The 21,557-nt window shown below is 43.2% G+C and overlaps 1 protein-coding gene across 1 annotated transcript in view; it reads left to right on the forward strand.

Moving 5' to 3' along the window:
* Positions 1 to 21,557, forward strand: part of LOC141117008 (putative N-acetylated-alpha-linked acidic dipeptidase) — a 381,126-nt gene that overhangs the window by 84,188 nt on the left and 275,381 nt on the right. The window contains exons 3-6 of the mRNA XM_073609573.1: positions 9,548 to 9,836; positions 10,040 to 10,165; positions 10,249 to 10,432; positions 11,832 to 11,922. Of these exons, the coding sequence (XP_073465674.1) occupies positions 9,548 to 9,836; positions 10,040 to 10,165; positions 10,249 to 10,432; positions 11,832 to 11,922 (690 nt within the window). The remainder of the gene's footprint in view (positions 1 to 9,547; positions 9,837 to 10,039; positions 10,166 to 10,248; positions 10,433 to 11,831; positions 11,923 to 21,557) is intronic.

Below are 21,557 nucleotides of genomic sequence, written 5' to 3' on the forward strand. Positions count from 1 at the left end.
GATCTGAACAACAAGATCATTCTTCTTGATTACATTGGAACACAATGACATCCAGTTCTTCAGGTAATTAGTTGGATCTTTTCCACCTCCAGTGGAAGTGACCCAACTATTTAGCTGGATAGGATACTGTTCAGTGACATTGTAGATTTACCACTACAGTGTATCCCAAACAACAACTACCATTGTACTTTCACACTGATGACACACTATCACCTGCCCTAACATTTAAAGTGGAAGTATGGGCAAAATCAAAGTGGCATTCATGATATAGGTTAGAACTAGCGATGACAGAGCAGGTTGTGTTTTTCTCCATCTCAGTCTTATCTGTAACATTGTTTTATTAACCTTTTGATTCATTAGTAAATCATTTAATTTCATATTCCCTTTTCACATGGTGACTGATGTCACTCCAGTGTGAAAGCCCAAGTGCTTTCACACTTAAGCGGTGCGCTTGCGGGACGTTAAAAAAAAGTCCTGCAAGCAGAATCTTTGAGGCACTTTAGGAGCGGTGTATACACCGCTCCTAAAGCGCCCCTGCCCATTGAAATCTCTTTTAACCTTTATTCAGCTGCTAGCGGGGGTTAAAAGCTCCCCGTTATCGGCCAAAAAGCGCCGCTAAAAATAGCGGCACTTTACCCCCTCCGCCCCAGTGTGAAAGTTCTCTAATAGCGAAATATTATTTGCAGGCCACTGGGTATTGAATCCCCTTGTGTGTATCACTCCCCCCCAAGGCGGGTGTAGCCATGCCCCCGTAGGGGTTGCTGAATACTGTGATTCATCTGTCACCCTGCATAGCCCGGCATCCATCTCTCATACACTCAGAGACAGGAAGAGGATGGGAATGGGAAATTATGGGATGCTCAGAAAGATTCAGTGCAACTTTCTTGGGACTTCTGTATACACTCCTGTATATACACTCCAGTCTTCTCTCCAGCACTTAGGATCCCTTTCCCTTTACTCCTCAAGCACTTCATTTGCTGCAAATTCCCAGACCAGCTAGCACCACATGGTTGGACCTGACACTGACTCAGCCAGGCCTCAGTGAATTGCCTTTTGCGGGCAGGGACCCCGGGCCCCTATGATGTTGGAATAGTTCCGGTGCTATCTCATAGCTCCCAACTGTCCCTGATTTGGAAGGACTGTCCCTGATTTGGAGCAATGTCCCTCTGTCCCTCGTTCCACCTCATTTGTCCCTCATTTTGGTCTTATCTATATAGTTGTATATAAAATGCACTTTTTATCTTTCAAAAAGTGTTTCCCAGTGCTAAACCTTTCATCCAATTTCTAAATTGCTGCATTTGTACATTTTAAAAGCCAATATAAAGGAATAGTAGTGGTAAAAAAAAGTCCTTGTGGATTTAATTAACCTTTTTTTTAAATTAATTCTCCTTTAAGGGGGTGTGACAGGGGGTGTGTCCTATGTCTACATACATTTGTTAGTAGGCGTCCCTCATTCCCATCTCAAAATGTTGGGAGGTATGCTATCTGTCCTCAGCTCGGCTACTGATTCCAGTAAACCTTCTTCAGGCCCTGCCAGCCCTCCCGGCTGCAGCTGCCTATTTCAACTGCCCTTCCCACAGTCCACTCTTCTGGTTCTGCACCCATCTTAAACTGCAAACTCCCAGTTATCTCAGGCGTGCCTCCCAAGTCCTCCTGACTGTGCTTCACTCACCAGCCCTCCTGGTTGCGACCAGTTGTCCTCTCTGGAGTCTCTTAGCAGTGCTTTCCGTGCTCTCTTATTTGCCTCTCCTCCAGGATCTCTTCTCCTCCTGGCTGCACCCAAGCCCAAACCAAGGTCACCCCCCCAGACTGGGGAGCTCCCTGTGGGCCCCGACAGCCTCCACACTCTCTCACTCCAGCTCTTCCATGCGAAAAATCCTCCCCTGGGTTTTTATGGAGGCCTGCCTCCTGCCAATCCAAGTTGGGTTTGGTCAAGGCTCCTTAGAATACCCAAGGCAGCTCCACCTCTCCTCTCCTCCTCTCTTTCTAGCACCTTCAAGAAAGAAGAGGGAGATGACAGTGATGCTATCTGTGAGTCACCCAGCCCTGCCCTGAGCCACTCCCACCCCAGAATGAAAACAAACAGGCCTAGCCACCAGCTAAGCCTGCCTAAATTTTCCTACTCTATAGAAAAATCTAACCTCTAGCACCTACCTAACTAGAGGGTGCTATACAGAGAATATCTACTGCCAACGTCTGCTGCTGACACCAGGTACATTGCTCCAAAGAAAGGAATGTGAGCTAAGCTAATGTCCGTAGACTTGTTTGGGAACGTAAGCTGGCAGAGGTTATGTCAGGAAGGATTTCTTTGCATGCAGGTGAGGAAGGATGTTAACGTGCCAAAGAGGGTCAGGCGAGAAGGGAGCTGGTCAAGTCTGCAGGCAGGCGGTAGGCACTGTGTGCAGATGATGCAGCGGGCTTTAGTTGCTGCCTCTGTGCATTCCACTGCTTAGTGGCTACAGCACTGCTGGAGCTCAGGGCAGAGGTCATTGAATATTCCTATCAAGGCTGTCCACCCAGTCAGCGATTACATGCAGAGATCGTTGCTGGATGCACTTTGTGTGCGTCCAGCAGTGATCACCGCAGGTAACCACTAGCTGGGCAGACAGCCACAAATAGCTGCAGTTACCGTCTATCTGTCATTGATATGTATAGGGCTTGGTGGCCACAGCTAGCCGCTCATAGGTGGCTGAAACAACTGCAGGACTCAGCTGTCCTTCTGCTGTCATTTGCATCGGAACTAGGCGCTTGTGCCAATGTAGCCTTATGCTGCATTTACAGAGGTGTTTAGTCACGGTGCCAATCTCAGCAGCCAGAATCTACTGATTTTGGCTGCTGATTTTTACAGCTGTGAGTGGATAGCTGTGGGCACTGAGCCTGTACAGTGCAATGGCAGCCAGTCAGTGTCCACAGCTATTTATGACTGTGCGCACAGCCAGTTTTTACCTTTAGTGAGCATGACTGGATGCACTCTGCAGGTAATTGCTGGTAATGAATAGTTGTAGCAGCCACTGACAGTCTGTCATTGCACTGTATGGGCATGTCATTGCACTGTCAAACCCAACGATAGAAATGAGTAGATTCTTGCCTCTGACAATGATTCTGTGATTGAATGCCTGTGTGGATGTGGTTTAACTCATACACTCCCCCAGCTGACAAACATCTCTCATTGCTCACTTCCCACATCCACCCTTAACCTGCAAACATAGCATCTCTTCAGACTTTAGACATCCTGGCCCAACCCCTTTGTAGCTATCCTCCTGAGCTTGCTTCATCTCCTCCCTTCCCCTTCCTTACCTGAAAGACCTCCTTGCTGACAGATCAGCCGTAAACGCATGGAGCTGGCCACACCATATGGTCTGATTGTGCATATCTCCAACAATCTTCTCCCTCACAAACGTCCCACCTTCATACCATCCACACTCTTCTCCTGCACATACTACTGGCCATATTACCTTCTGTATTGCTCTATTGCACATGCTACACTGTCATATGTTCTACACTGTCCTGCACAAACACCCTGTCATTATTTCCTCCTCTGCTGCACCCAGTACCTACCTGCATACCCTCCGCTCTTCTTTTCTGCACATGACCTCCGCACTCCTCCCCCACATACAGCTTGCTTTCATGTCCTCCACAATCTCCTGAACATACTGCTCATCATCATACCCTCCACACTCCTCTTCTGCGCATACTGCTCACTGTCATACCTCCCCACTCCTCTCCTACATAATACTGCTTACTGTCATACCCTCTGCACTCCTCTCCGTCACATGCTGCTCACCATCAAAGCCCCCTGCACTCCTCTTTTACACATATGGATCAATGTCATACCCTACACATTCCTCTCCTACATAATACTGCTCACTGTACTCATCTCCTGCACATACTGCTCATTGTCATACCCTCAGCTTTCCTCTCCTACACATGCTGCTCATTGCCATACCCTCTGCACTCCTCTCCTGTACATACTGCTCACCGTCATACCCTCCACACCCCTCTCCTGTTCATACTGCTCACTGTCATACCCTCCACACTCCTCTACTGTACATACTGCTCACTGTCATACCCTCCACACTCCTCTATTGTACATACTGCCCAAGGTCATACCCCCCATACTCCTCTCCTGTACATACTGCCCACTGTCATACCCTCCATACTCCTCTCCTGAACAGTACAGTTACAATACAATTCAATACAGGAGGAATCAGAGGGCCCTGCTCATTAGAGCTTACAATCTAGAAGGGAAGAAGAAGTGAAACAAAAGGTAATAACTGCAGAGGATGAACTGATGGAGAAAATGAAAATGCAGTTGTTAGGTGTGGGTAGGATAGTCTTCTCTGAATAGGAGGGTTTTCAGGGATTGTCTACAAGCTAATAGAGTAGAAGATAATCGGACAGGGTGGGGTAAGGAGTTCCATAGGATTGGAGAGGCTCTGAAAAAGTCCGGGAGGCGAGCATGGGAGGAGGTGATAAGGGAGGTAGAGAGCAAGAGGTCTTGGAAGGAACGAAGTAAAAGATTAGGCTGGTATTTTGAGACTAGGCTATTGATGTAGCTAGGGACTAAATTGTGGATGGCTTTGTAAGTTGTTGTTAGTATTTTGAATGTATGCATTCATGATGGATTGAAGGGGGGATAGCCTATGTAGAGGTAAGCCAATGAGAAGGGAGTTGCAGTAGTCGAGGTGAGAGATGACCAGCGAGTGAATTAAGAGCTTTGCTGTGTCATTGGTTACAAAGTGGCATATTTTGGAGATGTTGCGGAGGTTGAGGTGGCAAGATTTGGACAGTGATTGGACGTGGGGCTTAAAGGAGAGTTCAGAGTCCAGGACTACACCTAGGACTAGTGACGGTGCGTCCATTAAAGCTGCCCCCTCTCTCTAGCCACCTCCCTCTATGACTAATGAATAGAATCTATTCACGGCTGTAGCCGTCACCCCTTATTCAGGTGTCCGGCCCCTTTTCGGACAACGGGCGCCTGAATTACAACGGCGGGTGTGTATTTTTTTCAAGCACCTGATTAGAACCCTAGGCTCTAATAGGCTTTAAAAAAGGTGAACTCTGAGCGCAAAGCATTGCACTCGCAGTCCACCTAGGTGTGTTAGAAAAACAAATGAATATTCCCTTTTATAATACTGAACCGCCTTTCCACCAATCAGGTAGCGTGGGTCTGATACCCGTCATCTGATTGGCTGAAAGGACAGGTGCTGCGATTGGGCGCCTATAAGGAGGAGGGGAGGAGACGCATGGGGGACACAGCTCGCTGCTGTAAGGTCCCACAGCTTGCTGCCATCACCCGCTGCCTGACCCGCCACCGAGATGGGGGGGTGTCACAGTGGCAGCATTTGATGGGCACAGTGAGGCTGCAATTGATGGGTTTTTTCTGAATTTTTCAGTTTGTTTGCCCCTCCAAAAAATTTTGAGCACCAGCCGCCACTGCCTTGGACCTTGGCATGTGGGGATGAGCTGATAGTTGTTTCATCGATTTTGAGAGAGAGATCAGGGGAAGGTGCACATGGTGGAGGAAAAATTATAAGTTTGCTTTTAGATAGATTGAGTTTGAGGAAGTGGTGTGACATCCAGACTGATATATCTGTTAGTAAATCAGTGATACGTGATATTAAAAGGAACATGGGGTTGTGCTAAAAAATAATCTCTCCCTAGGGTTCACTTATGCTAAGTTTGTCAAATACTAATACAGCAGGTATATTACAGGACAGCTTCATTGCTTATTTTGTATGCATGTAGTGTTTTTCTACTGTTCCTTTACTGTGCAGAATGATTGTTTACTTTAATATGTCCTTCTTGCAAGACCTTGGGATCAGTGTACGTTTGTTCTTACTACTTTTACTTACTTTTCTGTTGTTTAGTTTATTTTTGTTTTTCTTTAGCTTTGATAACTACAGCTTTCTTATATATGTTAAATTAAAGCATTGCATTAGGTTAATGATATGCCCCATGTAAAACCACGCCCATTTTAAATGAATGCCCCACCCCTAATTAAAGTACATTCTTTACTTAAAATGGCTTGCTGAATGCACAGCATAAAAAAGGTGTCCCTGGAAATTTTTTGAAATGTTGACAACTATGCTGTTCCTTCTGCAGTAAAATTGCAGTGCAGAGTTGTCACTGGGCAGTCCTAAACTTCTAGATTTAGAAGTTATATATTATAATATTATATTATTATAATTATGCTACCAAAATTAGTGTGTGCTGTAAATCATAAAGCAGAACTAAACACATCAATTTAACGGTTTAAAAAAACAGTTACATTTCTTGAATGCTGGGATTGCTAACTGTCACATTTGCTTGTGTCCTCAACCAAACTGTCAAATCATCCAATGGCTGGTGTCATAACTGATCACATATGCAGCACCATGGCAGTTGCAGATCAAACAGAAGCAGCTTCCTTTGCTGTAAAGGATAGAAGAGTTTAATTCCGCTTTAGGGCTGTCAGCATATCGTCCTCTACAAACTCAGCAGTGCCTAAAAGTACCTAAAAAAGGAGAGCAACTGTGCATGTACAGAGCAGGGTGAGACAGTGTATTACTGGATTTTAAACAGTATAGGCACTTAATTTTCTAACTAAAGTTCAACTTTAATTTTCGTTTAGATTACTGTAGAATCCTATTGTACAGTTACTATAATAAATCTCTACAGAAATTAAAGAGGAACTAAAGTGTGTTTTAAACCACTTAAACACCAGCCTCTGCAGTTGTACTGCGGCAGGTTGGCTCTCCTGGGTGAATCGCCATCATCGGCCGCTCTTAAGACAACTAGGGGGCATGCATGCACCTGCGGCGTGACACCAAAACCGATGCTCGCGGCCACGATGTCCTCTGGCCACCCGCAATCGCTCCTGAGAGAGACAGAACGGGGATCTGTCATGTAAACGGACAGATCCCCGTTCTGTCAGGGGAGGATATACAGATCTGCTGTTCCTAGTGATTAGGAACAGTGATCTGTCTCCTCCTCCTGTCAGTACACTGCCCCCACAGTTAGAAACACCTCCCTAGGGAACACTTAACCCCTTGATCGCCCCCTAGTGTTAACCCCTTCCCTGTCAAGGACATTTACACAGTAATCAGTGCATTTTTATATATATTTTATATGGTCCCAAAAATGTGTCAAAAGTGTCTGATCTGTCCGTTGCAATGTCGCAGTCCCACTAAAAATTGCAGATTGCAGCCATTACTAGTAAAAAAAAATAATAATAAAAATGCCATAAATATATCCTCTATTTTGTAGACGCTATAACTTAAAAAGAGGAAGCTGTAGGAGTCTCTCTCCTCTGGACTACGGTTCCCACAGTGCAGTGCTGGCTGACTCAGTCTATTGAACTCTTGCTAATAAATCTTTTAAACAGTTGAGAACCTTAGGGGAGTAGCTACAGAGCGCAGCTGTAGCCATTGTTTCACTCTCCATTCTTAGCGAAGCACCTGGCTACACATGGTTCCAGGAAGTTTGCGGTGTGTCCTTATTCCCTTGAATGGGTTTGGTCTGTCAAATACAACCCATGGTTAGAGCTGCACGATTCTGGCCAAAATGAGAATCACGATTTTTTTGCTTAGAATAAAAAGATCACGATTCTCTCACGATTCTCGCGACATAAAATCTTTCACATTATACGAAAAAAAAAAAAAAGGGCTAACCTTACTGGTTAGATTTTTTAATTTTTTTTTTAATTCATTAAAGTAATTTTTTCCAAAAAAATTGCATTTGAAAGACCGCTGCTCAAATACAGTGTGGCATAAAATATTGCAACAACCACCATTTTATTCCCTAGGGTGTCTAATAAAAAATATATATGTTTGGGGGTTCTAAGTAATTTTTTAGCAAAAAAAATGATTTTAACTTGAAACCAACAAATGTCAGAAAAAGGTTTAGTGTTTAAGTGGTTAGACTTTTTTCACTTACACAGGAAGTCTATTCCATTGACAGACTGTTACAATGTTTATACTTAACTTTTTACTTAAGTTCAAATGATAAAGAATGTTTTGTTTCTTGGGAGACTGCCTGGTTTTTCTCTTCCTTTCTTTTGAGGGCTGTGGCTTCAGAAGAGCAGAGAGAATTCTTTGCATAGAAAGAATTGGGAAACACTTTAGTCAAGATTGCGATAACGATTCTTGACGATTAATCACGATAACGATTCTTGACGATTAATTGTGCAGCTCTACCCATGGTATAATTTTTGTTGTGCTGCACCATGACCACGGCTGAAATAAATAGGGGATGGTTTTAGCTTCTCCCAACTTAAATTATAAATATGTATTATCTTGTCTGTTCCTATAATTAGCTAGTCTATCAAAGCTCTGATAATTTTAATGGTGATGATCAGGGGCGTTGCTAGGGGGTGGCTATTGGGGCTATAGCCCCGAATCTAGGGCCCATAGCCCCGAGTCTCTTGCCGCAGGGTCCCTGCTTAACCAGCACTTCAATCACCCTGACACCATATAAACCATGGTGCCATGATGATTGAAGCATCAACACCAGCCATTGCCCGCAAAATATGGCTTACCACCGGCGTGCCCCCCCCCAGCGGGCCTGCAAAAAGGTTGGTGATCACTGCTATGGGCTAGCCCCAGATCTTTTGCAGACCTAGCAGCGCCCCTGGTGATGATATAATACCAATATTAGCTACAAAAATAAACACAATGCTCAAAGAAGCAAAGGTCTTATTTATTTGCAGGGAAAATAGAACACTAACATAGAAATCTAAGAATATTAGAGATCATATAGAAATAAAAGAGCAGAGATGATATGTTAGATACGTCCATCCTCTGTTCTGTGTCTTTTAGCTTGGCTCAATGAGAGAGAGAAGAAGCAGAGATTGTAGCAATGAGCTACAATCCATAAGCTATAGGGGCTGTACTTCCTAATCAGCAGGAAGTATGTTATCACCCTGCACATCCTCCATGAAGTATGTTGTTGTCTTTCCAGTAGGGAGCAGTATTACACTGTGAATAACTGCTTGACCCAGGTCAACATTCCCATCCACATCTGGTTTCTTTGATCCTATTGCATGCCTGTAAATCAGTCACTTTAATCTCCGCCTCATTAGGAGGTCCAAAGTGAGGCTTTTTTATCTTTATGCCCCACCACTAGGGGGGGGTATGTGTGAGATCTCTTCCAGAGGCAGGGCTCTGGTATGCAATTTTTTGTTACACGCACCCTGCTGTGTAATCTGATGCTTCTGGCATTCCTGGGATGGCAGGTTAGCTGGCTCTTTGATAACCAGGTCTCAACGGTCCAGAAATATCTGATATAAAAAAAAAGTTGCGCCTTCCAACAGCAGCAGTGTGTACTAACATGGATGGTAGTCATGTTAACTGGTGGCTGAGTGGTCTTGGGTGGTAAAACACGTCTCCACTGCCAATTTCTACCTTCTGCCTTCTGACTGCCCATGTAAACGAGACCTAAACCTGGCCATAAATAAATACAAGAGCTTATCACTAAATCTAGCCTGCATGAAATGATAATCATTTTTCAACTTACAATATCAAGCAGTTATTTCCACACTAAATACCTGGAACTTGTTTTTCTCTAGGTTTTTCGCTGGCAAGCCTCATATCGCAGGAAGCCACCAAGAAGAAGAAGTGCTAGTCAACTATATGTACAAGACGTGGCAATCAAACCTAGATGGAGTAAAAATATACAACTATACAGTTCTCCTCTCTTACCCTAATGCAAGTGATCCCAACTACATTGCCATTGTGTCTGCTGATGGTGTGGAAAGTGACCTATCACAAAAAGTGGAGAAAATACTTAGTCCCGATCAGAATGATTCCACTGTGGTTAACCCGTTCAATGCCTATTCACCATCCGGTGTTATTGTGGTGAGCCATTTAGAAAAACATTTTATCATTGATGATAAATATATGGTGAAAAAAAAATGATGACTTTCTAACTAAAATCTATTTAGATCTCCAAAATAAAATCTTGATAATTATGCAAATATTGAAATATTAATAGTTCTATTTTACTACATTAATGTAAATATAAAAGTACCAATTTTAATGCAACCATTTTGTTCTAACAGGGAGATCTAGTATATGTTAATTATGCTACTGTGGAAGATTTTCATTTCCTGACTCGCAATCTGTCAATGAATTTAACTGGTACTGTGGCAATTGCTAGATATGGGCAAATATTCAGAGGTGACAAGGTCAGTACAGTCACATAAATGACAGCAGCTTTGCAGGGGTATAAAATAAAATAAATAAATTGTCAAGTCTCAATCTCTATTAGGTGAGAAATGGAGAGTTATTTGGCTGTGCTGGGATGATAATATACTCTGATCCAGCGGATTATGCATTTGGTGACCAGGAACGAGTATACCCAGATGATTGGTGGTTGCCAGGCACAGGAGCTCAGCGAGGAACAGTTTTAAGAGGAGATGGAGATCCGTTAACCCCCTTCTACCCCTCAATTGGTAAGAAGTTCTAATGCCTATTAACACAATACTGTATATTTTTGAGGTAAGGATAAATTGAGAATACCTTATTTTCATTATTGTCAGTGAAGTAGTAAGTTCACATTTTTATAACTATATTTCTAAACAGATACAGAGATTTTCAATCATGTTTAAGGTTTTTTTAATCAATCACATATGACATTTTAAGGTATCTTTGTGAAATTCTACACTGCCTAATTATTTTTAGAGATGCTCAGATCACAGTTAAACTTGTTTGGTGTATGGCCAGATAAATATAAAAAACAAACATTGCATTTGATGGGGCTATTGTTAACATGCATGAATGCACCGCCATGTCTAAATCAGTTTATTGTGATGTCATGATACTTGTGATTTTACACAAAAACGTGTTATCAGCAACAGTTCTAAATTATCCTCTGGCCGCCATCTGTCTGTTAGGGTTCAGCATGTTGGCTTCACAGTTGATAACTCTTCAGTTGTGCCAAAGTATGTACTTTTCTGCTTTCCGCAATTCAGAATTTGAGATTGCCATTTTTTTGCCATGGTTATAGATTAGCAATTATTGAAGTTTGATTCCATGCAGTTTTCAACCATTTACACATTCAAGAAACAAATCTAGACTTTCCAAAGTGATACAGTATTTTAACAATAAATAATACATCAACCAAAACTGCATTTTCTAGTTTTGAGTAGAGTGGAGAGGAGTTAGAACCTTTATTATAATTTTTTTCTGTCTCCATTGGGGAGACCTAACCTTACTTCTTTTATACCGATGTCCAATGATACCAGGAAACAAAGTGATGTGGAATGCAATTACATGATTACATTTGGTACTGGAACAGAATTTTCCAATGGGTACACCTGTTTCAGTTAGAACTGTCAGAGATGAGATTTATTGTACTTGAGGGATTTCCAACAGACGTTCCTACCCCTGTCTAGTATACTGTAAGTAAATGTTTAGGTTTACAAACTCAGTTTTCAAAATGTAATCTATTTTATTTTTATTTTTTTGGAGTGATCAACACTAATGTCAATTAAGTTTTGTTTTTTGAGTATTGAAAAGACATATTTGTCTCTTTTCACATCTACACCAAGGTAGAAAACAGATATGCTGAAGTTTGCGTTGTTTATTTAAACAGAGTGAAGTTTTTAACCACTGAGGGATTTTTTAAAAATGTTTTAATTTGTTAACATTATAAAGCATTCAGGCAAACTGAAACAATGTATATCAATGATCACCAGAATAGATGTAATTATTGTCTATAGAGTTTTGTATAGAAGTCAATGATTTGCAGAAGTCAACTTGTACAACATAAGGAAAATCTTCAGCTTGGTCAATGACTGAACAATTTTATGAGTGGGTCATTAGTAAAAGCAAAATCTAATTTATTTTTAGGCTCTGCGTTTTACTTGGATGAAAAGGATGTAGCATTACCAAAGATCCCAGTGACTCCAATAGGCTACAACGATGCAGTCAAGTATCTCAGGTACCCATATGTAACAGAGCCATCAAACCTAAACTTTGGGGTATTGTTGGTTACACTCTGCAGAGTAGTGCTGGCCATACAAGTTTACATTTTTGTTTAAATATTTGTGCAGAAATTCTAAAAAAAAAAAATCAGAACATTTTTTCTTGCCATCATCGATTCAACTAATATAGTTCGAAGGCCCTTAAAATGTAGTTCAAAGCTGTTTTTTTTAAGTATAATCCCAGAAGTATTATATAGGTTTCATTACAATATGTACAATTTTTCCGGAACAAAAGTCACATTCACAGTTAGAATTTTGTTTATTTGAGAAAAAATTTCCATCTTGCCCCTTTGAATTTTCTCATCACCACAGTTGAAAATAAAACATTGTTTTGATACCATTAACCATTATAAAATTGAATAGACATTCCAAAAATGAAAAATTTGCAAACAAACTCTACAGGTGTATGGCATGCATAAAGCAGGTCATAGATTATGGAACCACCACAGGTGTAAGGAAAGAAAATTGCTCAATTTCCCATCAACACTGACTGTGTTGATGGGGGAATCCTTCCCACAGTGTGATTGTATTCTGCCAGGGGGGAGTCTTCCCAGCTATAGCCTGCGACACTAACGATTTGGGAAAAACAGACAGGCTGGTTGTACACAGGTTGATTGATAGATCAACTTGTGTATAACCAGGGTGCCCATACATGGATCGAAATTCAGCTGGTCCCAGCTGAACCAGCCGCATTTTGATCTAAGTACTGTATAACCGGCTTAAGACAATAATATAAAAAATGGTCTCTTTGCTACATACAATTTGCAGTTTATATTCATAAAGAGACAAACAAATAGACTAATAAATAGGGATGAGCCCGATGTTCGAGTCGAACGTCGAACATCGGGTGTTCGCCGAACAGCGAACAATTTGGGGTGTTCGCGGCAAATTCGAAAGCTGCGGTACACACTTGAAAAGTCTATGGGAGAAATCAAAAGTGCTAATTTTAAAGGTTAATATGCAATTTATTGTCATAAAAAGTGTTTGGGGACCTGGGTCCTGCCCCAGGGGACATGTATGAATGCAAAAAAAAACATTTCAAATGGATTTTTTTCGGGAGCAGCGATTTTAATAATGCTTAAAGTGAAACAATAAAAGTGAAATATTCCTTTAAATTTCATACCTGGGAGGTGTCTATAGTATGCCTGTAAAGTGGCACATTTTTCCTGTGTTTAGAAAAGTCCTTGCACAAAATTACATTTCTAAAGGAAAAAAGTCATTTAAAAGTAATAGCGGCTATAGTGAATTGTCGGGTCTTTGCAATACAGATAAAAGTAATTGAAAAAAATGGCATGGGATCCCCCCAGTCCATTACCAGGCCCTTCAGGTCTGGTATGGATTTTAAGAGGAAGCCCGCACCAAAATTTAAAAAAAATGGCGTGGGGGTCCCCCCAAAAATCCATACCAGACCCTTATCTGAGCACGCAACCTGGCAGGCCACAGGAAAAGAAGGGGGCTTTTTCAATGACCTTTATCTGTATTGCCGAGACCCGACAATTCACTATAGCCGCTATTAATTTTAAATGACTTTTTTTCCTTTAGAAATGTCATTTTGTGCAGGGACCGTTCTAAACACGGGAAAAATGCGCCACTTTACAGGCATACTATAGACACCCCCAGGTACGAAATTTAAGGGAATATTTCACTTTTATTGTTTCACTTTAAGCATTATTAAAATCACTGCTCCCGAAAAAACGCCTGTTTTAAAACTTTTTTTTGCATTGATACATGTCCCCTGGGGCAGGACCCAGGTCCCCAAACACTTTTTATGAAAATAACTTGCATATTAACCCTTAAAATTAGTACTTTTGATTTTTCACGTTCGTGTCCCATAGACTTTAATGGTGTTCTCGTGTTCTAACAAATTTTTTGCCTGTTCGCATGTTCTGCTGCGAACCGAACCGGGGGGTGTTCAGCTCATCCCTACTAATAAACAATAAAAATGTGAAAACTACAGTAAAAATTAGCAAAAAGATTTACTGCAGTTGCAAATGGACAGATCAATTGTGATTGTGTCGGGAACCATGAATCAGACGGAGACAGAAAATGCGGTACAAATCACACCTTTTAACCACTTACGGATTGCCTGCCGTCGTTATACATCGGCACTTTGAAGAGTGATATCGTTGTTATGGCAGCAGCTAGCTACCATAAACCCGGTATCCTCTTCTTCAGCGGGCGGTCCGCTTTCAGATAAAACTGGTCTCTGCGGCGGGAGAGACACCATCGGTAGCGGCGGAGGCGATCAAGTACTCTTCCGTGTGTGGTATGGAGAGGAGTGAGGGGAAGATGGCCACCACACATCTCCATACCACTGCAGGGCGGAAGCAATGTTAAAACGTCACTTCCGCCCATAGCTCTTAAAGAGACTTTTTTTTATTCAAATGACATTTAACTTTTTTACATTTTTTTTTATTGCATTTTAGTGTAAATATGAGATCTGAGGTCTTTTTTGACCCCAGATCTCATGTTTAAGAGGTCCTGTCCTGCTTTTTTTCTATTTCAAGTGATTTTTACATTTTTTGTAATAGGAATAAAAGTGACACAATTTTTTTTTAAAGAACATTATAAAAATAAAAAATAAAAGGTAAAATAAATGAGAGAAGAAATAAAATTTTAAACGCGCCCCACCCCGCCGAGCTTGCGAGCAGAAGCGAACGCATACCTGAGCAGCGCCTGCATATGAAAACGGTGTTCAAACCATACATGTGAGGTATCACCACGATCGATAGAGTGAGAGCAATAATTCTAGCCCTATACCTGTAACTCAAAACATGCAACCTGTAGAATTTTTTTAAATGTCGCCAATAGAGATTTTTAATGGTAAAAATTTGTCGCCATTCTAGGAGCGGGGGCAATTTTGAAGTGTGACATGTTGGGTATCAATTTACTCGGTATAACATTATCTTTCACAATATAAAAAAAATTGGGCTAACTTTACAGTTGTCTTATTTTTTATTTTAAAAAATTTATTTTTTCCAAAGCAGTTACGGTGTGACAGAAAGTACTGCAACAATTTTATTAACCATTTTATTCTCTAGGATGTTAGAAAAAAAATACGGTATATAATGTTTGGGGGTTCTAAGTAGTTTTCTAGCAAAAAAAATGTTTTTAACTTGTAAACACCAAATCTTAGAAGGAGGCTTGGTCCTTAAGTGGTTAAAATAGTGGTAAAAACGGTACAAATAGTAAACGTAATCAAAACATAGCCAGGGCTCGGTAATCAAATTGGGTAGTAAGTGCAAGCCAGTAAATCAGGAAGCCAGAGATCAGCGTAGTTGGAGACAGCAAACAGGATCAGGAACCAGAAGGGACATCAGCCAGGCAAGTCTTTAACAGGAACACAGCAGAGACTCCTCAATTATGTTGACCAAAGCAAAGGCATGGGAGAAATTAACCAAGCATTTTAAATAGCCAGAAAGGGCTGACTGACGAACAGGAAATGATCACCAGGTGAGGCACTGTGGAATGATGAGTGCTGGTAATTAACCAACAGCTGAGCACTGAGAAGGGAGGGCTGAGCCCAGCCTGACTGTTTGGTTGCTCTGAGTAAAGGTACATATCCCACTTCACTTTGCTGTATTAGGTAGATGATCAATTAAAAGAGAAGCAGATGATATCTGTCTGATAATAGAATACAAGTACATGGTAAAAAAGTAGAACCAAGCTCAAGGCTCAGTCAAATGGGCAGACACAGCTCATCACCCCTTTTCTTCACATATTTCTCTATGGTAGATGGAGCTGTCCTTCACATCAAGTACTGAGTAGTACTGTAATAGATATCGGCATGATATTTATGGATAATTCCACTAAGGCCCCTTTCACACTTGTGCGACTTTTCCTGCGACTTTCAACATCAGAGTTGCATGACAAGTCGTACCCCATGATTCCCAATGACAAACATTCATATCTGTGCGATTTAAAGTCGCACCGACTTCAAAGTAGTCCCTGTACTACTTTGGTCTGACTTTGATGTGAGTTGAGGTCCATAGACCTCAAGTTTACACAGGCATTCCCTGAAATCACGTCAAAATCGCGGCCGCAAAATCGCAGGAAAGTTTTGGATGGAGATGGAGAGGCAGAAATTGCATGAAAAAAATGTGTTATGCACATTCTTTGATGGCTTTCAGGCACTCCGATTGAAGTCTATGAGCCATAAATGCATGACTTTGCCAGAAAGAATGACCAGTTTTAAGTGACGTGACATTCAGGTGTAGAGATGAGCCGAACACCCCCCGGTTCGGTTCGCACCAGAACCTGCGAACAGACCGAAAGTTCGCACGAGCGTTAGAACCCCATTGACATCTATGGGACTCAAACGTTCGAAATCAAAAGTGCTCATTTTAAAGGCTAATTTGCATGGTATTGTCCTAAAAAGGGTTTGGGGACCCAGGTCCTACCCCAGGGGACATGTATCAATGCAAAAAAAACTTTTAAAAACGGCCGTTTTTTCGGGAGCAGTGATTTTAATGATGCTTAAAGTAAAAAAAAAAAAAAAGTGAAATATTCCTTTAAATTTCGTACCTGGGGGGTGTCTATAGTATGCCTGTAAAGTGGTGCGTGTTTCCCGTGTTTAGAACAGTCCCTGCACCAAATGTCATTTTTAAAGGAAAAAATCTCATTTAAAACTGCTTGCGGGTTTAATGTAATGTCGGGTCCTGGCAATATGGATGAAAATCAGTGAGACAAACGGCATGGGTACCCCCCAGTCCATTACCAGGCCCTTTGGGTCTTGTATGGATATTAAGGGGAACCCCGCACCCAAATTAAAATAAGGAAAGGTGTGGGGCCACCAGGCCCTATATACTCTGAACAGCAGTATACAGGTGGTGCAAACAAGACAGGGACTGTAGGTTTGTTGTTAAGTAGAATCTGTTTGTCATTTTGAACGGGTACATTTTTAACGTGTTTAGCTCCAGCCCAAAAATCTTTTTTAAGCTTTTTGGAAAACATAGGGAAGGGTTATCACCCCTGTGACATTTGTTTTGCTGTCTTTCCTCCTCTTTAGAAGATTTCACCTCACTTTTTGTCCCAATGACAAATGTTTTTTGAGAATTTGGGGTTTTTTGTGGAACAAGGATTGGAAAGCATCAGTGGAAAGGAGAAATGTTTTTCCCATATTAACTCTTACAGGAGAGAATTTCCCTTCCTAGGGGTAGATTTCATCTCACTTCCTGTTGTCTCCTTCCGTTTGCAAGTAGGAGTCGTTTGTAAGTTAGATGTTTGAAAGTAGGGGCCTGCCCTATATACTCAGCAGAAATTTGGGCCTTAGGTGTTGTTGTGGCCACAACAACGTAAGCCCTCACAGGGCCCTGCTGTGAAATGGAGAGTGGTGGATGAAGGGCGCGTGATCAAGCTTACATCAAAACATATAAAATTTATTTCGGAGGAAATAAAGAGCAAATAAAAGCAGTTGAATAATACCAATACTACATATCATGCAAACAGGTGACAAAATATAAAAAACATGAAAAATTAAAAATGGGTTAGGAATATCATGAGCCCATGTTGAGGCAAGTATTTAGAGTTGGCTAACGCGTTTCGAGGATGACCTCTTCATCAGAGCCTATTATAGAACCAGAGTGCAGTCTCTATATGCCAGTAGGCCAAAAGTATGTACATCATCTTGATGGCTAGTTGGAAAAAACGGCCTGAAATGGAAGATGCGATTTTCTGTGTTCCATACCAGTCCACGTTCAAGCGTTCTATGTAATAGTAGATGGTGTGTAGGTTCTCCTTTAAGTTAGTAGATAAATGGTTATGGGGTGGCGTGAACCTGTCACTGGCTGGGTGGAGGGGAGATCTTTTGACTTGTAAACTCCTGGTGGGGTGCTGTCCAAAAAATGGAGGATGGAGGAGGGTGAAGGTCTCACGAGAGAATGCTGCAGCCGTGTGTGTCCGCAGCAGTCACTCAGTCTCAGGTCTGGACAAGTCAAAAGATCTCCCCTCCACCCAGCCAGTGACAGGTTCACGCCACCCCATAACCATTTATCTACTAACTTAAAGGAGAACCTACACACCATCTACTATTACATAGAACGCTTGAACGTGGACTGGTATGGAACACAGAAAATCGCATCTTCCATTTCAGGCCGTTTTTTCCAACTAGCCATCAAGATGATGTACATACTTTTGGCCTACTGGCATATAGAGACTGCACTCTGGTTCTATAATAGGCTCTGATGAAGAGGTCATCCTCGAAACGCGTTAGCCAACTCTAAATACTTGCCTCAACATGGGCTCATGATATTCCTAACCCATTTTTAATTTTTCATGTTTTTTATATTTTGTCACCTGTTTGCATGATATGTAGTATTGGTATTATTCAACTGCTTTTATTTGCTCTTTATTTCCTCCGAAATAAATTTTATATGTTTTGATGTAAGCTTGATCACGCGCCCTTCATCCACCACTCTCCACTTAGCCTTACCTGACCACCCCGGGGTCACTCTCTGGGCAGCGGGACAAGCAATACCATCTCTTCAAGCTGTGCTACAATTCACAATACTACCCTTTTCAAAACCAAATCAGACCCTCACAAGCGCAGGAGTAATTTTTCCTCATCCCCTGCTGTGAAATATTAGATCAAGAATTGTAATTACATGCCCCTGTTGAACAGGGGCAGAAAAACTGGGCCTTTGGTGGTGGTGGTGCTGGTGCCACAACACTGTAAGTCCTCACTCGCTCTTGGTGGGTGCAGAAATGGGCCCTGCTGTGAAATATTAGATCAAGAATTGTAATTACATGCCCCTGTTGAACAGGGGCACAAAAATTGGGCCTTTGGTGGTGGTGGTGGTGGTGCTGGTGCCACAACACTGCAACCCCTCACAGACACTCTAGTTGGAACGAAGGAACGAGCCCTGCTGCAAAGTATTGCATCAAAAATTGTAATTACACGCCCCTGTTAAACAGGGGCAGAAAAATTGGGCCTTAGGGACTGGTGCTGGTGCCACAACACTGCAACCCCTCACAGACACTCTAGTTGGAACGCAGGAACGAGCCCTGCTGCAAAGTATTGCATCAGAAATTGTAATTACACGCCCCTGTTGAACAGGGGCAGAAAAATTGGGCCTTAGGCACTGGTGCTGGTGCCACAACACTGCAACCCCTCATAGACACTCTAGTTGGAACGCAGGAATGAGCCCTGCTGCAAAGTATTGCATCAAAAATTGTAATTACACGCCCCTGTTAAACAGGGGCAGAAAAATTGGGCCTTAGGCACTGGTGCTGGTGCCACAACACTGCAACCCCTCACAGACACTCTAGTTGGAACGCAGGAACGAGCCCTGCTGCAAAGTATTGCATCAAAAATTGTAATTACACGCCCCTGTTAAACAGGGGCTGAAAAATTGTGCCTTATGCCGCGTACACACGGTCGGACTTTTCGTCTACAAAAGTCCGACAGCCTGTCCGACAGACTTCCGGCGGACTTTCGGCGGACTTGCAGCAGTCTTTCTAACGAACGGACTTGCCTACACACGACCACACAAAAGTCCGACGGATTCGTATGTGATGACGTACACCGGACTAAAATAAGGAAGTTCATAGCCAGTAGCCAATAGCTGCCCTAGCATGGGTTTTTGTCCGTCGGACTAGCACACAGACGAGCGGATTTCGGGGTCCGTCGTAGTTACGACGTAAAGATTTGAAGCATGTTTCAAATCTAAAGTCCGTCGGATTTGAGGCTGAAAAAGTCTGCTGAAAGTCCGGAGAAGCCCACACACGATCGGATTACCAGCCAGCTTTAGTCCGTCGGCGTCCGTTGGACTTTTGTAGACGAAAAGTCCGACCGTGTGTACGCGGCATTAGGCACTGGTGGTGGCGCCCAGAACCAAAAATGTTCTTACAAGCTATCAGCGTGATGATTGAGGAGGAAGAGGATAATTACTCAGGGATAGTCACTCAGCATCAGCATAGGCAGTCTTTGAAGGGATCTGAGATTTCCAAAAAAATTATTCGGTTACATCAGCATCAGGTGCTTGGTAGCTGGTGGTGATCCAATACTGATTCATTTTTATGAAGGTCAGTCGATCGACCGAGTCGGTGGACAGACGCACCCTGTGATCAGTTACCACGCCTCCAGCAGCACTGAATGTGCGTTCCAAAAGAATGCTGGATGCTGGACAGGCCAGTAGCTCAATTGCATACTGTGCAAGCTCTGGCCAGTGATCCATCCTCAAGACCCAGTAACCCAGAGGATTTTCGGTGGGAAAGGTGTCCAAGTCTGATCTTGCCCCTAGGTATTCCTGCACCATGTAAAACAGACGCTGGCGATGGTTGCTGGAACCGATCATACCTTGGGGCTGCGGACCAAAAAATTGTCTGAACGCATCGGTCAGACGGCCACCTTCTCCACCGCTCCTTCTTTGACTGACCGAAGCCTCAGCAACACGTTGTCCAGAAACAGGAGTTTGTAACCTCCCAGTCTCTGGGAACGCGTTGCACAGACCTTTCTGCAAGGCCTCCCGAAGATGTTTCATCCTCTGCTCCCTCTGCGATGGCAAGATAAGGTCCGCAACCTTACCCTTGTAACGTGGATCAAGGAGGGTTGCCAGCCAGTATTGGTCCTTCTCCTTGATACCACGAATACGAGGATCCTTATGCAGGCTTTGCAGGATCAGGGAGGCCATGCAGCGTAGGTTTGCTGAGGCATTCGGTCCGGAGTCCTCTGGATCACTAAGGACGACATGGTCCGCAGCCACCTCCTCCCAGCCACGTACAAGTCCATGTGTTTCTTGGGACTGATCCCTTAAAGACTGCTGCTGATGCTGAGTGCCAGGCTCCACCTCCATACTGACACAATCTTCCTCCTCCTCCTCCTCCTCGTCCTTTTCCTGTGTGATCGGCGGGCACGCTGGAACACTGTCTGGATAAAGGGGGCCTTGAGAGCTAAGGAAATCCTCCTCTTCCTGCCTCTGTTCTGCCTCAAGTGCCCTGTCCATTATTCCACGCAGCGTGTGCTCCAACAGGTGGACAAGGGGGACAGTGTCACTGATGCATGCACTGTCACTGCCCACCATCCTCGTGGCCTCCTCAAATGGTGACAGGACAGTGCATGCATCCCTGATCATGGCCCACTGGCGTGGGGAAAAAAAACCAAGCTCCCCTGACCCTGTCCTGGTGCCATAGTCGCACAGGTACTCATTGATGGCCCTCTGCTGCGTGTGCAGCCACTGCAGCATGGCCAACGTTGAGTTCCACCTGGTGGGCATGTCACAGATTAGGCGGTTCTTCGGCAGGTTAAACTCCTTTTGGAGGTCCGTCAGCCGAGCACTGGCATTATATGCCCAAGAAACGCTGCACCACCAAGTTAAGGACGTGAGCCAAACAGGGCACATGGGTCATTTGTCCCTGTCGGAGGGCAGAGAGGAGGTTGGTGCCATTGTCGCAAACCACCATTCCTGCCTTAAGTTGGCGTGGCGTCAACCACCTCTGAACCTGCCCCTGCAGAGCTGACAGAACCTCTGCCCCAGTGTGGCTCCTGTCCCCCAAGCACACCAGCTCAAGCACCGCATGGCATCTTTTGGCCTGTGTACTTGCGTAGCCCCTTGAACGGCTACGGAGCACCGCTGGTTCCGAGGACAAAGCACAG

The sequence above is a fragment of the Aquarana catesbeiana genome, linkage group LG13, assembly GCF_042186555.1.
Source record: "Aquarana catesbeiana isolate 2022-GZ linkage group LG13, ASM4218655v1, whole genome shotgun sequence".
Lineage (NCBI taxonomy): Eukaryota > Metazoa > Chordata > Amphibia > Anura > Ranidae > Aquarana > Aquarana catesbeiana.